The following is a 20,385-nucleotide window of genomic DNA, read 5'->3' as shown; positions in this document are numbered from 1 at the left end:
TCTGTCTTGTATTTACAGTGATGAGTTTTGTTATCTCCTTTTACAGCGTATTAGAAGGGGAGATTTTCAGACAGGAAACACAAACCAAACATCACGTCAAGATCTGACAGAGTCAATCGATTCATCAGGACCTGAATATCATCGGCCTTTGAAAGTGGAAGGAGAAATGTTTGTCTGTTCTGCCTGTGGGAAAATATTTCAAATATCAGTGTGACTGGAAAAGCACCGAGACACACACACCCGAGTGAGTGTGTTCCAGTGCACTGCCTGTGGAAAGAGCTTTAGCCAGTTACACAGCCTGAAAAAACATCGCACCATTCACAGCGCGGAGAAACTGTAAACTTGTTGTGTGTGTGGGCGAGGCTCCAACTGATCATCCAACCTGGAGAGTCACAAGGATACCCGGACCATGGAGAAACCGTGGGAATGTGGTGACTGTGGGAAGGTATTCAGAAAACCGTCTGAGCTGGAAATTCATCGACGCAGCCACACTGGGGAGAGGCCATTCACCTGCTCTGAATGTGGGAAGGGATTCACTGGGTCATCTGTCCTGCTGAAACATCAGCGAGTTCACACAGGGGAGAGGCCGTTCTCTTGCTCTGAGTGTGAGAAGCAATTCACTGGGTCATCCAACCTGCTGACACACCAGCGAGTTCACACTGGGGAGAGGCCGTTCATCTGCTCTGAGTGTGGGAAACAATTCACTGGGTCATCCAACCTGCTGACACACCAGCGAATTCACACAGGGGAGAGACCGTTCACCTGCTCTGAGTGTGGGAAGCGATTCACTCGGACATCCCACCTGCAGGCACACCAGCGAGTTCACACTGGGGAGAGGCCATTCACCTGCTCTGAATGTGGGAAGCGATTCACTCAGTCATCCCACCTGCTGAGACACCAGCAAGTTCACACTGGGGAGAGGCCGTTCACCTGCTCAGAGTGTGGGAAGGGATTCACTTGGTCATCCGACCTGCTGATACACCAGCAAGTTCACACTGGGGAGAGGCCGTTGACCTGCTCAGAGTGTGGGAAGGGATTCACTTGGTCATCCGACCTGCTGATACACCAGCGAGTTCACACTGGGGAGAGGCCGTTCACCTGCTCTGAGTGTGGGAAGAGATTCACTCAGTCATGCCATCTGCTGATACACCAGCGAGTTCACACTGGGGAGAGACCGTTCTCCTGCTCTGAGTGTGGGAAGGGATTCACTCGGTCATCTGACCTGCTGAAACACCAGCGAGTTCACACTGGGGAAAAACCGTTCACCTGCTCTGAGTGTGGGAAGGGATTCACTCAGTCATCCAACCTGCTGACACACCTGCGAGTTCACAAGTGACTGCAGGGGTTGGAATCTGTTGTTATTGCTGCTGTTAATCACATCCCAACTGAACCATGTTCATTCTGACAATTGGAGTTTGTTTCTGCTGATGTTAATACCTCTATAACTGGCCTGGACTTTAATACTCTGGATATATTGCTGATGGTGTTCTCGGGGCTGCAGTGTCCATTTAAGAAAGGCTGTGTGCTAACTTCCGCTTAATTCAGCAGCTCTCAACAGAAGTTCATAATCTCAATAAAATTACGAACTTTTACTTTAATCCTAATTTGATCTTTGGTACAAAATCTACAATAGTGTGTGAAAATTTCCACTGAATAAAATCTCCAATTAGAAAGAGCTTGTTGACAATTCTTACTGACTTGCACATTACACACAGTGGCCCCTCCATTATCCACCAGAAAGAAGGGGAATGGGAATTGGTGGGGAATCAGTGTCCCCAAATGTTGCCCCTCCCGTCTGATGTACCAATCCGCTCGGCACGGGAATGGAGACATCCAGACCAAAACTGTGCAGTACTCCAGGTGTGGTCTTACCAACGCCCTGTACAGTTGTAGCAGGACTTCCTCACTTTTTTACTCCATCCCCCTTGCAATAAAGGCCAGCATTCCATTTGCCTTCCTGATGACTTGCTATACCTGCATGCTAACATAACAATTACATTACATAATTCTAATGTACATTACAGCAAAATTCTAAAGGGACAAAAAGTGTTAAAAAGACAAGCCTGAAGGCTCTGTGCCTCAATGCGAGGAGTATTCGTAATAAGGTGGATGAATTAACTGTTCAGGCAGCTATTAACGATTATGATATAATTGGGATTATGGAGACATGGCTCCAGTGTGACCAAGGCTGGGAACTCAACATCCAGGGTTTTCAACATTCAGGAAGGATTGACAGAAAGGAAAAGGAGGTGGGATAGCGTTGCTGGTTAAGGAAGAGATTAACGCAATAGTATTGAAAGACATTAGCTTGGACCTGTATGGGTAGAGCTGCGGAACACCAAAGGACAGAAAACGCTAGTGGGAGTTGTGTACAGACCATCAAACAATAGTAGTGAGGTTGGGGATGGCATCAAACAGGAAAGTAGGGATGCGTGCAATAAAGGTACAGCAGTTATCATGGGTGACTTTAATCTGCATATAGATTGGGCGAACCAAACTAGTAGCAATACGGTGGAGGAGAATTCCCTGGAGTGTATAAGGGATGGTTTTCTAAATCAATACATTGAGGAACCAACTAAAGAACTCACCATCCCAGACTGGGTGTTGTGTAACGAGAGAGGATTAATTAGCAATCTTCCCCTTGGGGGAAGAGTGACCATAATATGGTAGAATTCTTCATTAAGATGGAGAGTGACAGAGTTAACTCAGAGACTAGGGTCCTGAACTTAAGGAAAGGTAACTTCGATGGTATGAGACGTGAATTGGCTAGGATAGACTGGCAAATGATACTTAAAGGGTTGACGGTGGATAGGCAATGGCAGACATTTAAAGATCACCTGGATGAACTTCAACAATTGTACATCCCTCTCTGGCGTAAAAATAAAATGGGGGAAGGTGGTTCAACCATGGCTAACAAGGGAAATTAGGAATAGTGTTAAATCCAAGGAAGAGGCATATAAATTGTCAAGAAAAGCAGCAAACCTGAGGACTGGGAGAAATTTAGAATTCAGGAGGATAAAGGATTTAATGAGGAGGAGGAAAATAGAGTATGAGAGTAAGCTTACAGGGAACATAAAAACTGACTGCAAAAGCTTCGATAGATATGTGAAGAGAAAAAGTAGGTCCCTTACAGTTAGAATCAGGTGAATTTATAATGGACAACAAAGAAATGGCAGACTTTGGTTCTGTCTTCACTAAGGAAGACACAAATAACCTTCTGGAAATACTAGGGGACCAAGGGTCTAGCGAGAAGGAGGAACTGAAGGAAATCCTTATTCGTCAGGAAATTGTGTTAGGGAAATTGATGGGACTGAAGGCCGATAAATCCCTAGGGCCTTATAGTCTGCATCCCAGAGTACTTAAGGAAGTGGCCCTAGAAATAGTGGATGCATTGGGGGTGATTTTCCAACATTCTATAGACTCTGGATCAGTTCCTATGGACTGGAGGGTGGCTAATGTAACCCCATTTTTTAAAAAAGGAGGAAGAGAGAAAACAGGTAATTATAGACGGGTTAGCCTGTCATCGGTAGTGGGGAAAATGTTGGAAACAATTATTAAAGTTGTAATAGCAGCGCATTTGAAAAGCAATGACAGGATCGGTCCAAGTCAACATGGATTTATGAAAGAGAAATCATGCTTGACAAATATTCTAGAATTTTTTGAGGATGTAATTAGTAGAGTGGACAAGGGGGAACCAGTGAATGTGGTGTCTTTGGACGTTCAAAATGCTTTTGACAAGGTCCCACATAAGATATTAGTATGCAAAATTAAAGCACATGGTATTGGGGGTAACATATTGACATGGATAGAGAATTGGTTGGCAGACAGGAAGCAAAGAGTAGGAATAAATGGGTCCTTTTCAGAATGGCAGGCAGTGACTAGTAGGGTACCGCAAGGTTCAGTGCTGGGACCCCAGCTATTTACAATATACATTAATGATTTAGACGAAGGAATTGAATGTAATATCTCCAAGTTTGCAGATGACACTAAGCTGGGTGGCGGTGTGAGCTGTGAGGAGGATGCTAAGAAGCTGCAGGGTGACTTGGACAGGTTCAGTGAGTGGGCAAATGCATGGCAAATGCAGTATAATGTAGATAAATGTGACGTTATCCACTTTGGTGGCAAAAACAGGAAGGCAGAATATTATCTAAACGGTGACAGATTAGGAAAGGGGGAAGTGCAACGAGACCTGGGTGTCATGGTACATCAGTCATTGAAAGTTGACAGGCAGGTGCAGCAGGCGGTGAAGAAGGCAAATGGCATGTTGGCCTTCATAGCTCGGGGATTTGAGTATAGAAGCAGGGAGGTCTTACTACAGTTGTACAGGGCCTTGGTGAGGCCACACCTTGAATATTGTGTTCAGTTTTGGTCTCCTAATCTGAGGAAGGACGTTCTTGCTATTGAGGGAGTGCAGCAAAGGTTCACCACACTGATTCCCGGGATATCAGGACTGACCTATGAAGAACGACTGGATCGACTAGGCTTATATTCACTGGAATTTAGAAAAATGAGAGGGGATCTCATAGAAACATATAAAATTCTGATGGGATTGGACAGGTTAGATGTAGGAAGAATGTTCCTGATGTTGGGGAAGGCCAGTACTAAAGGTAAGCCATTTAGGACCGAGATGAGGAGAAACTTCTTCACGCAGAGAATTGTGAACCTGTGGAATTCTCTACCACAGAAAGTTGTCGAGGCCAGTTCGTTAGATATATTCAAAAGGGAGTTAGATGTGCCCCTTACAGTTAAAGGGATCAAGGGGTATGGAGAGAAAGCAGGAATTGGGTACTGAAGTGGCAAAAATGATCAGCCATGATCATATTGAATGATGGTGCAGGCTTAAAGGGCCGAATGGCCTACTCCTGCACCTATTTTCTATGTTTCTAACTTTTTGAGTTTCATGTACAAGAACTCCCAGATCCCTCTGCACTACAGCATTGTGTACTCGTCCCCATTTAAATAATAATTTGCTATTTTATTTGTCCTACCAAAGGGATGATCTGACATGTTACCACATTATAGTTCATCTGCCAGATTTTTGCCCACTCACTGAGCCTATCTATATCCCTTTGTAGATTCTTTGCGTCGTCCTCACAACTTGCTTTCCCTATCTTTGTATCATCAGCAAATTTGGCTGTGTTACACTCGGTCCCTTCATCCAAGTCATTCATATAAATTGTAAATAGTTGATCCCTGTGGCACCCCACTATTTACAGTTTAGCAACTTAAAAATGACCCATTTATCCTGACTCTGTGTTTTCTGTTAGTTAGCCAATCCTCTATCCATGCTGATATTTTACCCCCACTTCTGTGAGCTCTTAGCTTCCGCAGTAACCTTTGGTATGGCACTTTATCGAACGCTTTCTGGAAATCCACATAGAGGACATCAACTGGTTCTCCTTTATCCACTCTGCTCGTTACATTCTCAAACAACTCCAGCAAATTTGTCAAATATGATTTCCCTTTCATAAAACCATGCTGACTCTGCTTTTACTGCAATATAATTATTGTGTTCCTAACACAGATGAGACTGCACACACGGAGGTTAAAGTAACAGTGACTTCAGTCTTTATTAAGACACTCCAGAGTGTGGAACAGGCCTTAGGGATCGGCTTATATATTGGGATCCCTTGGGACTTCAGGGGATGCGCTCCCTGGTGGCGGAACATGGGAGTGCATGCTTTACAGATACACAACATCACTCCCCCGCAAAGTCAAAGTGAAAACTATTGACAAGGTGAGGCGGTCGGGAGCCTTTCTTTCCCTGGTGGATCACCTCGGTACAAATGTCTGTTCTGGTGTGTTGGCTGTGCCCTCGCTGGGCTGGCGTGTTGTTGGCCCTGCGATCTGCTGGGTGAGCCTGGCTTTGCTGGGCTGTTGGGCATGATGGGTTCAATTTCCTGGTCTGGGGTGATGTCGTTGATCCTTTGGGTGTGTGTTGTGGGCTCGATAAAGGTTGTGGCTGCTGTGGGGTGTTCAGGGCAGTCTCGGTGCTTTCTGCAAATTTGTCCATTGTCTAGTTTGACTACAAACACCCTACTCCTTCTTTAGCTATCACCGTGCCCGCGATCCACTTGGGACCATGTCCATAGTTTAGCACATACACAGGGTCATTCAGATCAATTTCCCGTGACACAGTGGCGCGACCATCGTTTACATTTTTTGCTGCCGCCTGCTCTCTACCTGGTCATGTAGGTTGGGGTGAACCAGCGAGAGTCTGGTTTTAAGTGTCCTTTTCATGAGTAGCTCAGCCGGGGGCACCCCTGTGAGCGAGTGGGGTCTCGTGCGGTACCTGAGCAGTACTCGGGACAAGCGGGTTTGGAGTGAGCCTTCTGTGACTCGTTTAAGGCTCTGTTTGATTGTTTGTACTGCCCGCTCTGCCTGCCCATTGGAGGCTGATTTAAACGTGACATGTTTGATCCCATTGCGAGTCATGAATTCTTTAAATTTGGCACTGGTGAAACATGGCCCGTTGTCACTGACCAGTATGTCAGACAGGCCGTGGGTGGCAAACCTGCCCCTCAGGCTTTCAATGGTGGCGGTGGAGGTGCTTCCCGACATTATTTCACATTCAATCCATTTTGAAAAAGCATCCACTCCACCAGGAACATTTTACCGAGAAACGGGCCCACATAGTCGACATGAATCCTCGACCATGGTCTGGAGGGCCATGACCACAAACTTAGTGGTGCCTCTCTGGGCACGTTGCTCAACTGAGCACAGATGCTGCATTGCTGTACACAGGTCTCTAAGTCAGAGTCGAGACTGGACCATCACACATGGGATCTGGCTATCACTTTCATCATTACTATACCCGGGTGTGTGCTGCGGAGATCTGAGATGAACGTCTCCCTGCCCTTTTTGGGTAGCACTACGCTGTTACCCCACAACAGGCAGTCTGCCTGAATGGACAGCTCATCCTTACGCCACTGGAACAGCTTGATTGGCTCTTGCATTTCAACAGGGATGCTGGCCCAGCTCCCATGCAGTACACAGTTTTTTTACTAGGGACAGCAGAGGATCTTGGCTGGTCCAAGTCCTAATCTGGCGGGCCGTGACAGGTGATTTATCATTTTCAAACGCTTCCATGACCATCAACAAGTCTGCGGGCTGCGCCACCATCAACAAGTTTGCAGGCTGCGCCATTTCCATCCCCATGGTGGGCAATGGTAGCTGACTGAGAGCATCCGCACAGTTCTCGGTGCCTGGCCTGTGGCGGATGGTATAGTTATACGCAGATAGCGCGAGTGCCCACCTTTGTATGCGGGCTGAGGCATTAGTATTTATCCCCTTGTTTTCAGTGAACAGGGATGTGAGGGGCTTGTGATAGGTTTCCAGCTCAAATTTGATGCATTTTATTTACCCCGAACACACACGCTAATGCCTCTTTCTCAATCATGCTATAGGCCCTCTCGGCCTCAGACAAGCTCCTGGAGGCATAGGCAACAGGTTGCAACTTCCCCGCAATGTTAGCTTGTTGTAATACACACCCGACTCCATACGACGACGCATCACATGCTCGCACAAGTCTTTTACATGGGTTATACAATACAAGCAGCCTGTTGGAGCATAAAATGTTTCTGGCTTTCTCAAAAGCAATTACTTGGTTTTTTTTCCACATACCCAGTTCTCACCTTTACGCAATAACACATGCAGGGGCTCTAAGAGGGTGCTAAACCCCAGTAGGAAGTTACCAAAATAGTTGAGTAGTCCCAGGAACGACCGCAGCTCCGTGACGTTCTGTGGCCTGGGCGCGTTCCTGATAGCCTGTGTCTTGGTGTCTCTGGGCTGAATGGCATCCACCGCGATCTTTCTCCCCAAAAACTCCACTTCTGTTGCCATGAAGACGCATTTTGACCTCTTCAGCCGCAGCCCTACGCGATCCAGTCGCTGGAGGACCTCCTCCAGGTTTTGTAGGTGCTCAATGGTGTCCCGACCCATGACCAATATGTTGTCCTGAAAAACCACCATGCGTGGTACCGACTTGAGTAGGCTCTCCATGTTTCTCTGGAAGATCGCTGCAGCTGACCGAATTCCAAACGAGCATCTGTTGTAGATGAACAGTCCCTTGTGTGTGTTGATGTAGGTGAGACCCTTCGAAGACTCTTCCAGCTCCTGCGTCATGTAGGCCAAAGTCAGGTCGAGCTTGGTGAATGTCTTGTCTATTGCCAGTGTCACAAATAGGTCATCTGCTTTAGGTAGCGGGTATTGATCCTGTAGCGAGAAACGATTAATAGTTACTTTATAATCGCCGCAAATCCTGATCATGCCATCACTTTTGAGTACTGGAACAATCGGGCTGGCCCACTCGCTGAATTCCACTGGGGAGATGATGCCCTCGCATTGCAGCCTGTCCAGCTCAATTTCCACTCTCTCGCTCATCATGTGAGGTACCGCTCGCTTCTTGTGGTGAATGAGTCGTGCCTCTGGGACCAAGTGGATCCGCACCTTCGCCCAAGAAAAGTTTCCAATGCTGATTCAAAAAGGGAAGGAAATTTGTTCAGAACCTGGATACATGAGGCCTCTTCGACATGTGATAGAGCTCGGAAGTCTTCGCAGTTCCAGCGGATTTTTCCCAGCCTGCTCCTTCCAAGCAGTGTGGGGCCATTGCCCAGGACAATCCAGAGTGGAAGTTCGTGCACCATGACCTCGTAGGTGACCTTTACCACGGCGCTGCCCAGGACAGTGATAAGCTCTTTGGTGTACGTTCTCAGTTTCGTGTGGATGAGGCTCAGGGCCTGAGTGCCTTGTTGCACCACAGTCTCTCAAACATCATTTTGTTCATGATGGATTGGCTAGCGCCAGTGTCCAGTTCCATGGCTACGGGTAAGCCATTCAATTTTACATTTAGCATTATAGGTGGACATTTCATCAAAAATGTGTGCACCCCATGTACTTCAGCATCTGCCTCCTCTCTTTGAGGCTCGAAATTGCTTTGATCCACCATGGACCGATCTTCCTCTGCCACGTGGTGGTTGGCAAGTTTTGCAGAGCTTGCAGCTCATCTGCAAGCTCGTTGGAGGTGCACCATTGTTCCACAACTCTTGCAAACATACCCTTTGAAGCGGCATGAAAAGGCTGAATGGAAGCCTCCACAACGCCAACAAGGTGTGAATTGCCTTGCATTCATCCTTTGTAGTGGACTCTGAGTCATCTGGGTCACCTGAGGCCTGCTGGTAATTGCAGACTTGTGGTTTCTGCCCTGTACATTTCTGCTTGCAAACACAGTTCCAGTTAATTTATGAACATTGCTAGCACTTGTGTGCTGATAGATTTGTTTGGTGTTATCACTGGTGGACATAAACGCCTGTGCTGTCGCAATGGCCTTATTGAGGGTCGGTGTCTCTTCAGTCAAAAGTTTTCATAGGATGGTCTCGTGGCCAATGCCCAGTACAAAAAAGTCTCTGAGTATCTGCTCCAGGTAGCCATCAAACTCACATTGTCCTGCAAGTCGCCTTAGCTCGGCGACGTAGCGCGCCACTTCCTGACCTTCAGATCGCTGGCACGTGTAGAACCGATACCTTGTCATCAGCACGCTCTCCCTCAGGTTAAGATGCTCCCGAACCAGTGTACACAGCTCCTCATACGACTTATCTGTGGGTTTCCCTGGAGCCAGAAGATTCTTCATGAGGCTGTAGGTCGGCGCCCCGCAGACCATGAGGAGGACCGCTCACCTTTTTGCAGAGCTTCCTTCTCCATCCAGCTCGTTGGCTACAAAGCACTGGTCTAGCCATTCGACATAGGCTTCCCAGTCCTCCCCCTCCGAGAACTTCTCCAGGATGCCCACAGTTTGCTGCATCTTTGCGTTGGATTCTTACACTCGTCGCCAGTTATTGTGTTCCTAACACAGATGAGACTCCACACAGGGGGGTTAAAGTAACTGTGACCTCAGTCTTTATTAAGACACTCTGGAGTGAGGAACAGGCCTTAGGGGCTGGCGTATATACAGTGCTCCCAAGGGATGCTGGGATCCCTTGGGACTTCAGGGGATGCGCTCCCTGGTGGTGGAACATGGGAATGCATGCTTTACAGATACACAACAATAATTTTCTAAATGTCCTGCTACTACTTCCTTAATGATGGACTCCAGTATTTTCCCAATGACATATGGTAGGCTAACTGGTCTATAGTTTCCTGCATTGTGCCTCCCTCCTTACTTGAATAGGGGTGTTACATTTGCAGTTTTCCAGTGTGCTGGGATCTCTCCGGAATTCAGGGAATTTTGGTAGATTACAACCAATGCATCCACTATCTCTGCAACCATTTCTTTTAAGACCCTAGGATGCATGCCATCATGTCCAGGGGACTTGTCCACCTTTAGTCCCATTAGTTTGATCAGTACTTTATCTCTAGTGATAGTGACTGTTTTAAGTCCCTCACCTCCCCCAATAGCTCTTTGATTATCAACTGTTGGGATGTTTTTAGTGTCCTCTACGTGAAGACTGATACAAAATATTTGTTCAAAATCTCTGCCATTTCCGTGTTTCCCATTATTAATTCTCCAGTCTCATCTTCTAAAGAACCAATGTTTATTTTCACTACTCATTTTCTTTTTATATACCTGTAGAAGCTCTTACTGTCTGTTTTTATATTTCTTGCTAGTTTGCTCTCATCTGCTACCTTCTCTGTCTTTATCATTTTCTTCGTCGTCCTTTGCTGGTTTCTAAAAGTTTCCCAATCGTCTGGCCTTCCACTGTCCTTCGCAACATTATATGCCTTTTTATTTCAATATTATACCATCCTTTACTTCCTTAGTTAGCAAGGGATCGTTCATCCTTCTCTTAGCATCTTTATTTCTCACTTGAATAAATCTTTGCTGAGAAGTTATGAAATATCTCCTTAAATGTTTGCCACTGCGTTTCTACAGTCTTACCCTTATACATATTTTCCCAGTCCACTTGGTGTCAGTGACAAGAGTTGATTTATATCCCATGCGAGGAGATTGGTGTCAGTGACTGTGGGGTTGATTCAACCTTCTTTGACCTGACCAAGGCCTTTGATATTGTCAACCGTGAGGTATTACGGAGTGTACTCTTCAAATTCGGCTGTCCTCAAAAATTTGTCACCATCAACGCAGTCTCACTGGGGAGAGGCCGTTCATCTGCTCCGTGTGTGGGAAGGGATTCACAAATTCATCCAACCTTCTGGCTCACTGCCTATCCACACTGGGGAGAGACCATTTACCTGTTCTATGTGTGGGAAGGGATTCACTCAGTCATCCAGTCTGCTGAAACACAAGCAAGTTCACACTGGGGAGAGACCGTTTACCTGCTGTGTATGTGGGAAGGATTTCACTCAGTCATGCAATCTCACTGCACACCAAATTGTTCACACCAATAGGGGACCATTTAAATGTTCTGACTGTGAGAAGAGCTTTAAAAGCAGATGTGATTTGAAAAAACACCAACATATTCACACTGGGGAGAGACCGTTTACCTGCTCCGTGTGTGGGAAGAGATTCACTGACCCATCCCACCTGCTGAAACATCTGCGAGTTCACACTGGGGAGAGGCCGTTTATCTGCTCCGTGTGTGGGAAGAGATTCACTGACCCATCCACCCTGCTGAAACACCAACGAGTTCACAAGTGATTGCAGGGTTTGGCTTCTGCTGTGAATCATATGACTGAACCATGTTCATTCTGACAATTGGGTTGTGTTTCCCCTGTAACTTGGCTGGAGTTTAATTTTCTGGACATCTGACAAATAAACCAGCTTTGGTTCCAACACACAGTGTGTCGATTCCTAGATTTCTCCAATATAAGAGGAGACTAATTGATATCCTGTCACTGACTGTACCTTTTTTTGAACTTTTCTCCTTCATTTAACAAAGACCTGTCCTTATGTAGCACCTTACATGACCTCAGGATGTCCGAAAGTGCTTTACATCCAATGAAGTACAATATCATTAAAGTACATTTGAAGTGCATTCACTGTTGCAATGTAGGAAATGTTGCAGACAATTTGCGCACAGCAAGCTGCCATGAACAGTAATGTGATACTGGTCAGATAATCTGTTTTAGTGATATTGGTTGAGGGCTGATGGGGCCTCGGTTCAGCGATTCATCCGAAAGTTGGCAACACTGACAGGGCAGCAATCCCTCAGTACTGCACTGGAATGTCAGCCTAGATTTTGTGCTCAAGTCTCTACAGGTGGACTTGAACCCACAACCTACTGACTCAGAGACAAAACTGCTACCACTGAGACATGACTGACACCCGATCATTACTCGTGATTATTTTAGTTCGGTTACTCTCATGGAAAAACACCAGCTCCCCAAACCTTCCAGAGTGCCTCTCCTAGCCTTGGTATCCAGAGAAGGTATTGGTAACATGTCCATGTACCTGCCTGGGAGTGTTTGATGGGACAGTGTAGAGGGAGTTTTACTCTGTATCTAACTTGTGCTGTACCTGCCCTGGGAGTGTTTGATGGGACAGTGTAGAGGGAGCTTTATTCTGTATCTAACCCGGGCTGTACCTGACTGCAGAGTGTTTATGGCAGACGCGAGGTGCTCAGAATACTCCATTCCCCGGCGCTGACATCCACCACCTCGATGAGAACATCATTTAACCCAAAGATAGAAACCCATCAGCTGTCCCTGGACACAGATCCGGAGGGACAGTGAGTGTCCTGAACATTGTTGTACAGAGTGCTGGATAGTTCATCCCTGGGTCTGAACCTTTTGGTGATGATTTGAATTTGATGCCTTCGAGTTACTGACTCACCGACTGGTGGAAATAGTTTATCCTCATTTACCTGATCAAATTTTGAACAGCTCCCTCAGATCTCCAATGACCCTTTGTTCTAATGAAACGAGCCCCAGTTTCTCCAATCTCCACTGATAACTAAAGCCTCTCTTCCCTGGTATCGTCTCAGTGAATCTCTCTGCACCCTCTCCATGGTCTCGACATCCTTCCTGGTGTAAGATCCCCAAAACCTGACACAATATTGGAACTGCAGCCTAACCAATGATTTGTACAGGTTTACATGACCTCTGTCCCTTTGCAGTCAGTCGAGGAGGCGGGAGCTCGGAGCAGCGCGAGTCCGGGGTCGGCGAGAGGCGTACCGGTGCAGCTACAGGGAGAAGGCAAAGATACAAAGGTGACGTCACAGCCTAGGGGGTAAGTGATTGGCTGGTGATTGGTGAGTAGTTTTTCTTTTTCTTCTTATATTGGTCAGTAACTTTTAACATTGTTATTACCAGTTTAAGTGTATCTAAGGGTTAAGACATGGCAGGAGAGCTCGGTCGGGTGTTATGCTCCTCCTGTACCATGTGGGAACTCAGGGACACTTCCGGTGTCCCTGACGACTACGTGTGCGGGAAGTGTGTCCACCTCCGGCTCCTGACGGTCCGCGTTACGGAATTGGAGCTGAGGGTGGATTTACTCTGGAGCATCCACGATGCTGAGAATGACGTGAGTATCACGTGTAGTGAGTTGGTCTTACCGCAGGGAAAGGGTCCACAGCCAGATAGGGAATGGAAGACCAGCAGGAAGAGTAGTGCAAGGAAGGTAGTGCAGGGGTCCCCTGTGGTCATCCCCCTGCAAAACAGATACACCGCTTTGGGTACTGTTGAGGGGAATGACTCATCAGGGGAGGGCAGCAGCAGCCAAGTTCATGGCACCGTGGCTGGCTCTGCTGCACAGGAGGGCAAGAAAAAGAGTGGGAGAGCGATAGTGATAGGGGATTCAATTGTGAGGGGAATAGATAGGCGTTTCTGCGGCCGCAACCGAGACTCCAGGATGGTATGTTGCCTCCCTGGTGCAAGGGTCAAGGATGTCTCGGAGCGGGTGCAGGACATTCTGAAATGGGAGGAAGAACAGCCAGTTGTCGTGGTGCACATTGGTACCAACGACATAGGTAAAAAAAGGGATGAGGTCCTACGAAACGAATTTAAGGAGCTAGGAGCTAAATTAAAAAGTAGGACCTCAAAAGTAGTAATCTCGGGATTGCTACCAGTGCCACGTGATAGTCAGAGTAGGAATCGCAGGATAGCGCAGATGAATACGTGGCTTGAGCAGTGGTGCAGCAGGGAAGGATTCAAATTCCTGGGGCATTGGGACCGGTTCTGGGGGAGGTGGGACCAGTACAAACCGGACGGTCTGCACCTGGGCAGGACCGGAACCAATGTCCTAGGGGGAGTGTTTGCTAGTGCTGTTGGGGAGGATTTAAACTAATATGGCAGGGGGATGGGAACCAATGCAGGGAGACAGAGGGAAACAAAAAGGAGACAAAAGCAAAAGACAGAAAGGAGATGAGGAAAAGTGGAGGGCAGAGAAACCCAAGGCAAAGAACAAAAAGGGCCACTGTACAGCAAAATTCTAAAAGGACAAAGGGTGTTAATAAAACAAGCCTGAAGGCTTTGTGTCTTAATGCAAGAAGTATCCGCAATAAAGTGGATGAATTAATTGTGCAAATAGATGTTAACAAATATGATGTGATTGGGATTACGGAGACGTGGCTCCAGGATGATCAGGGCTGGGAACTCAACATTCAGGGGTATTCAACATTCAGGAAGGATAGAATAAAAGGAAAAGGAGGTGGGGTAGCATTGCTGGTTAAAGAGGAGATTAATGCAATAGTTAGGAAAGACATTAGCTTGGATGATGTGGAATCTATATGGGTAGAGCTGCAGAACACCAAAGGGCAAAAAACGTTAGTAGGAGTTGTGTACAGACCTCCAAACAGTAATAGGGATGTTGGGGAGGGCATCAAACAGGAAATTAGGGGTGCATGCAATAAAGGTGTAGCAGTTATAATGGGTGACTTTAATATGCACATAGATTGGGCTAGCCAAACTGGAAGCAATACGGTGGAGGAGGATTTCCTGGAGTGCATAAGGGATGGTTTTCTAGACCAATATGTTGAGGAACCAACTAGGGGGGAGGCCATCTTAGACTGGGTGTTGTGTAATGAGAGGGGATTAATTAGCAATCTCATTGTGCGAGGCCCCTTGGGGAAGAGTGACCATGATATGGTGGAATTCTGCATTAGGATGGAGAATGAAACAGTAATTTCAGAGACCATGGTCCAGAACTTAAAGAAGGGTAACTTTGAAGGTATGAGGCGTGAATTGGCTAGGATAGATTGGTGAATGATACTTAGGGGGTTGACTGTGGATGGGCAATGGCAGACATTTAGAGACCGCATGGATGAATTACAACAATTGTACATTCCTGTCTGGCGTAAAAATAAAAAAGGGAAGGTGGCTCAACCGTGGCTATCAAGGGAAATCAGGGATAGTATTAAAGCCAAGGAAGTGGCATACAAATTGGCCAGAAATAGCAGCGAACCTGGGGACTGGTAGAAATTTAGAACTCAGCAGAGGAGGACAAAGGGTTTCATTAGGGCAGGGAAAATGGAGTACGAGAAGAAGCTTGCAGGGAACATTAAGGCGGATTGCAAAAGTTTCTATAGGTATGTAAAGAGAAAAAGGTTGGTGAAGACAAACGTAGGTCCCCTGCAGTCAGAATCAGGGGAAGTCATAACGGGGAACAAAGAAATGGCAGACCAATTGAACAAGTACTTTGGTTCAGTATTCACTAAGGAGGATACAAACAACCTTCCGGATATAAAAGGGGTCAGAGGGTCTAGTAAGGAGGGGGAACTGAGGGAAATCTTTATTAGTCGGGAAATTGTGTTGGGGAAATTGATGGGATTGAAGGCCGATAAATCCCCAGGGCCTGATGGACTGCATCCCAGAGTACTTAAGGAGGTGGCCTTGGAAATAGCGGATGCATTGACAGTCATTTTCCAACATTCCATTGACTCTGGATCAGTTCCTATCGAGTGGAGGGTAGCCAATGTAACCCCACTTTTTAAAAAAGGAGGGAGAGAGAAAACAGGGAATTATAGACCGGTCAGCCTGACCTCAGTAGTGGGTAAAATGATGGAATCAATTATTAAGGATGTCATAGCAGTGCATCTGGAAAATGGTGACATGATAGGTCCAAGTCAGCATGGATTTGTGAAAGGGAAATCATGCTTGACAAATCTTCTGGAATTTTTTGAGGATGTTTCCAGTAAAGTGGACAAAGGAGAACCAGTTGATGTGGTATATTTGGACTTTCAGAAGGCTTTCGACAAGGTCCCACACAAGAGATTAATGTGCAAAGTTAAAGCACATGGGATTGGGGGTAGTGTGCTGACGTGGATTGAGAACTGGTTGTCAGACAGGAAGCAAAGAGTAGGAGTAAACGGGTACTTTTCAGAATGGCAGGCAGTGACTAGTGGAGTGCCGCAAGGTTCTGTGCTGGGGCCCCAGCTGTTTACATTGTACATTAATGATTTAGACGAGGGGATTAAATGCAGTATCTCCAAATTTGCGGATGATACTAAGTTGGGTGGCAGTGTGAGCTGCGAGGAGGATGCTATTAGGCTGCAGAGTGACTTGGATAGGTTAGGTGAGTGGGCAAATGCATGGCAGATGAAGTATAATGTGGATAAATGTGAGGTTATCCACTTTGGTGGTAAAAACAGAGAGACAGACTATTATCTGAATGGTGACAGATTAGGAAAAGGGAAGGTGCAACGAGACCTGGGTGTCATGGTACATCAGTCATTGAAGGTTAGCATGCAGGTACAGCAGGCGGTTAAGAAAGCAAATGGCATGTTGGCCTTCATAGCGAGGGGATTTGAATACAGGGGCAGGGAGGTGTTGCTACAGTTGTACAGGGCCTTGGTGAGGCCACACCTGGAGTATTGTGTACAGTTTTGGTCTCCTAACTTGAGGAAGGACATTCTTGCTATTGAGGGAGTGCAGCGAAGGTTCACCAGACTGATTCCCGGGATGGCGGGACTGACCTATCAAGAAAGATTGGATCAACTGGGCTTGTATTCACTGGAGTTCAGAAGAATGAGAGGGGACCTCATAGAAACGTTTAAAATTCTGACGGGTTTGGACAGGTTAGATGCAGAAAGAATGTTCCCAATGTTGGGGAAGTCCAGAACCAGGGGTCACAGTCTGAGGATAAGGGGTAAGCCATTTAGGACCGAGATGAGGAGAAACTTCTTCACCCAGAGAGTGGTGAACCTGTGGAATTCTCTACCACAGAAAGTAGTTGAGGCCAATTCACTAAATATATTCAAAAGGGAGTTAGATGAAGTCCTTACTACTCGGGGGATCAAGGGTTATGGCGAGAAAGCAGGAATGGGGTACTGAAGTTTCATGTTCAGCCATGAGCTCATTGAATGGCGGTGCAGGCTAGAAGGGCTGAATGGCCTGCTCCTGCACCTATTTTCTATGTTTCTATGTACTCCACACCCCTATTTCTAAAACCTAGGATCCCGTGGGCTTTTTAACCACTTTATCAACTTGTCCTCCTACTTTTAAAAATTTGTGTAACTGAACATTTTGTATCTTTTAGACCTGGCTAAAATACATTGACTTTGACTTAAATGTGCATCATGGGAAAGAAAAGTTTAGTCTGAGTTAGAAACTCAAACAATCGATTCACTGCAGACAGGTCGCCATGGCAACACTGATCAGACATTCCATTCACTGAACCCACTGTTAGAATCTGCAATCAGATCAGGGGAAAGAACAGGGTTTGTCTGTTAGTAACCACAATGTAAGCTTAAACCAGAGTGAGTAATACAATAGATTAGATTATAATGTGTGATGTTTGTACCTATAATTGTGAAACTATAAGAAATAACAACTAACAGCAGGCAGGGGAGTTTCGGGATAATGAGAAAATTACTGAAGAAAAGTAACTGCTGGGAACCAGGGAAAGTGTCCTTGTAAATCACAGATTAGAGAAGTTCCAGCTGTCTTTTCCTCACTTCCTGCCCAAACCCAGCAGAGAAGACAAAGAAGAGTCCGGTGCCAGAGGTGGATCAGTGCAGGGTATAAAAGTGAGGGGAGACTGATGTAAGGGGGCAGTCGGGACTGGAGACACCGGAGATCAAGCTCAGGGCCCCCGAGGTTCCATCCAGCGGGCTGACCTGGTGTCAGTTACTGTGGACACGTGGGACTTGCATGTTTACTCTGATGTGGTAGAGCACAGAGAATCTGCTCAAATTATATTTCTTAGGATATTAAAGTTGTTGATGATAATCATTGAATATATTTAAAGTGGAGATAGACAGACTTTTGAAAGATAAAGGAGTGAAGGGTTATGGGGAGTGGGCAGGAAGTAGAGCTGAGTCCAGGATCAGACCAGCCATGATCTGATTGAATGGCGGAGCAGGCTCGAGGAGCTAGGTGGCCTACTCCTGCTCCTATTTCTTATGTTCTTGTGTTCTTACACTAGTCTCTCGATCCTCAATAAGACAAGGAATTAGCTAGAATCATACAACCCAAAATCTCTCTGCTCCTCTACTCCATTGAAAGTTTTACCATTTAATGTACATTTCCTCCCTTTATCTTCCTCCCAAAATCTACCACAACACATTTCTCTGCATTAAATTTCATTTCACATCTGCCTGCCCCAATTACTAACCTGTGTATTGACAATGAAGGCACTTAAAGTCCTCTTCACAGTTGGCCATGGGACCTTTCTGGCGTTCCCTGGAGATTTTGATCGTGTGCCCCATATACCCAAGCCCAGATCAGTTCTCTGTGACAGGCGGCACGGCGCCGGGCGGCACGGCGACAGGCGGCACGGCGACAGGCGGCACGGCGACAGGCGGCACGGCGCCGGGCGGCACGGCGACGGGCGGCACGGCGACAGGCGGCACGGCGACAGGCGGCACGGCTAAAGAATAGCCTAACTCCCAGGCCTGAGCCTAAACCCTGAACCCAATCCTAGTTCCCAGACTTTAACAATAAACCCTAAAACTAATCCCAAACCTTAACAAAGAATCCAGTTTACCAAAAAGAAGAAACCAGAACAGAAAGAATCATACTCTTTAATTAAAATAATTTAAAACAACGAAAATAACTAATCTGAACTCCAGACCCTAATCCTCATAAACCTAAACCTAAAATGTATAAACACAGACCCCAGCCCCAAAACCAAACCCTAACCCAGGACCCTAAAACCAACTCGAGCCCCAAAAATCCATTTTTCAGACCACAGCCCAAAAGCTAGTCTGAACCTCAGACCCCAACTCCCGAAGGCCGAACCCTAAGCAGAAGCTTTAATTTTAGCTCCCAGCCCCAAATCCTAACCCCAACTCCAAACCCTAACCCTCATAAACCTAAACCGAAAACTTGTAAAGATAGACCCCAGCCCCAAAACAAAACCCAAACCCAGGATCCTAACCCCCCCTAAAATCTAAACCTAACATAAAACATAACAGTCCAGACCCCAACCCCAAAACCCCAACCCTAACTCTGGATCCTAAACCCCGAAATCCGAACCCTAACCGAAAACTGAACAGCCCACACCACAGCTCCCAAACCCAATCCTAACCCCAGACCCCCAAGACTGAACCCTAACCTAAAACATATTAATTCAGACCCTAACCCAAGACCTAACTCTAAATGCCCCTAAATCAACCCCCAGCCCTTCCCTCTTCCTCAAGGAAACAGGAACTAAACAGAAATGTGTGTAAAAAAGAGGCCTAAACCGCGCTCCCCCGAGCAGACCAGGAACCAGAAGGGTCACAACAATCGGGGACAACAGACGACGCAGGGAACCAAACCGGGAATAAAACAAAACACTGCATTGAATGAAGACGGTAATAACAAAAACACAACAGAACTAATCCCCAAACTATAACAAAACCAAAAAAAGTACAAAACAAAAAAAAATTACTAATGTTGTAAAAATAATTTATTAAAATCAAAAAACAAAAATTTACAGGAAGTAAAGGGAAAAAAGGATTAAAAAAAGACTTAAAAGAAACAAACAGGCTGTCAGTAAATCAAAACATTAGACCCTCCCACAAAAAAATCCCAACCCCGAACCACGGGCATTCAACCAGGTGAGGCATCACACACTACCCACAAACACTAAAAAAAGGGGGCGGAGCTCCACATTGTACCTAACAAACAGGGAGGACCACTGAGCACACAGAGACAACACATCAGGAGTATAAACAAGAACCATAACACCAGACAAAGCACACAATTAACACCTCATCACTGAGAGGGAGGAGGTTTAAATCGTTTCTTTCCCACCTCCCAACACTTCTCGTTCCGACTGACCTGGTGGCAGGTAGGGAGCTCTAAACTCTTCAGAACCTCTGACTGTAAGTTTATCGATCTGATACCCTCTGACCCTTGAGCCCCTTGACCCATTTGCTTTTGCTGGCCCCTGATGAAGTCCCAGTAAGGGCGAAACATTAGGTCGATAGACTACAATCAGCCACCTGGACAACGGATCGTGAAGTGAGTATAAATCCCCTCCCCACAAACCCCACCTTACTTTTCTCCCCCCACCCTTGGGAGACTTCTTCCTCACTCTCTCCAGACTTCGAACACAGCGTGTTGGTCTTT

At 46.4% G+C, this 20,385-nt stretch overlaps 1 protein-coding gene and 1 long non-coding RNA gene across 5 annotated transcripts in view; both read left to right on the top strand.

Moving 5' to 3' along the window:
• LOC139232598 (zinc finger protein 436-like) overlaps positions 1-1,659 on the top strand; it is a 40,437-nt gene extending 38,778 nt beyond the window's left edge. For 3 of the 4 annotated variants that reach the window (XM_070863031.1, XM_070863030.1, XM_070863029.1), the window contains one exon: positions 47-1,659. In XM_070863031.1, the coding sequence (XP_070719132.1) occupies positions 410-1,336 (927 nt within the window). In that variant the 5' untranslated portion in view covers positions 47-409 and the 3' untranslated portion in view covers positions 1,337-1,659. The remainder of the gene's footprint in view (positions 1-46) is intronic. The other variant, XR_011588045.1, reaches the window with a different exon arrangement.
• The window catches only part of LOC139232625 (uncharacterized), a 973,018-nt gene that overhangs the window by 386,428 nt on the left and 566,205 nt on the right, over positions 1-20,385 (top strand). The gene's annotated exons all lie outside the window — the stretch shown is intronic.

This window comes from Pristiophorus japonicus, chromosome 20 (genome assembly GCF_044704955.1).
Source record: "Pristiophorus japonicus isolate sPriJap1 chromosome 20, sPriJap1.hap1, whole genome shotgun sequence".
Lineage (NCBI taxonomy): Eukaryota > Metazoa > Chordata > Chondrichthyes > Pristiophoridae > Pristiophorus > Pristiophorus japonicus.
This window is presented reverse-complemented; position numbering and strand designations above follow the sequence as displayed.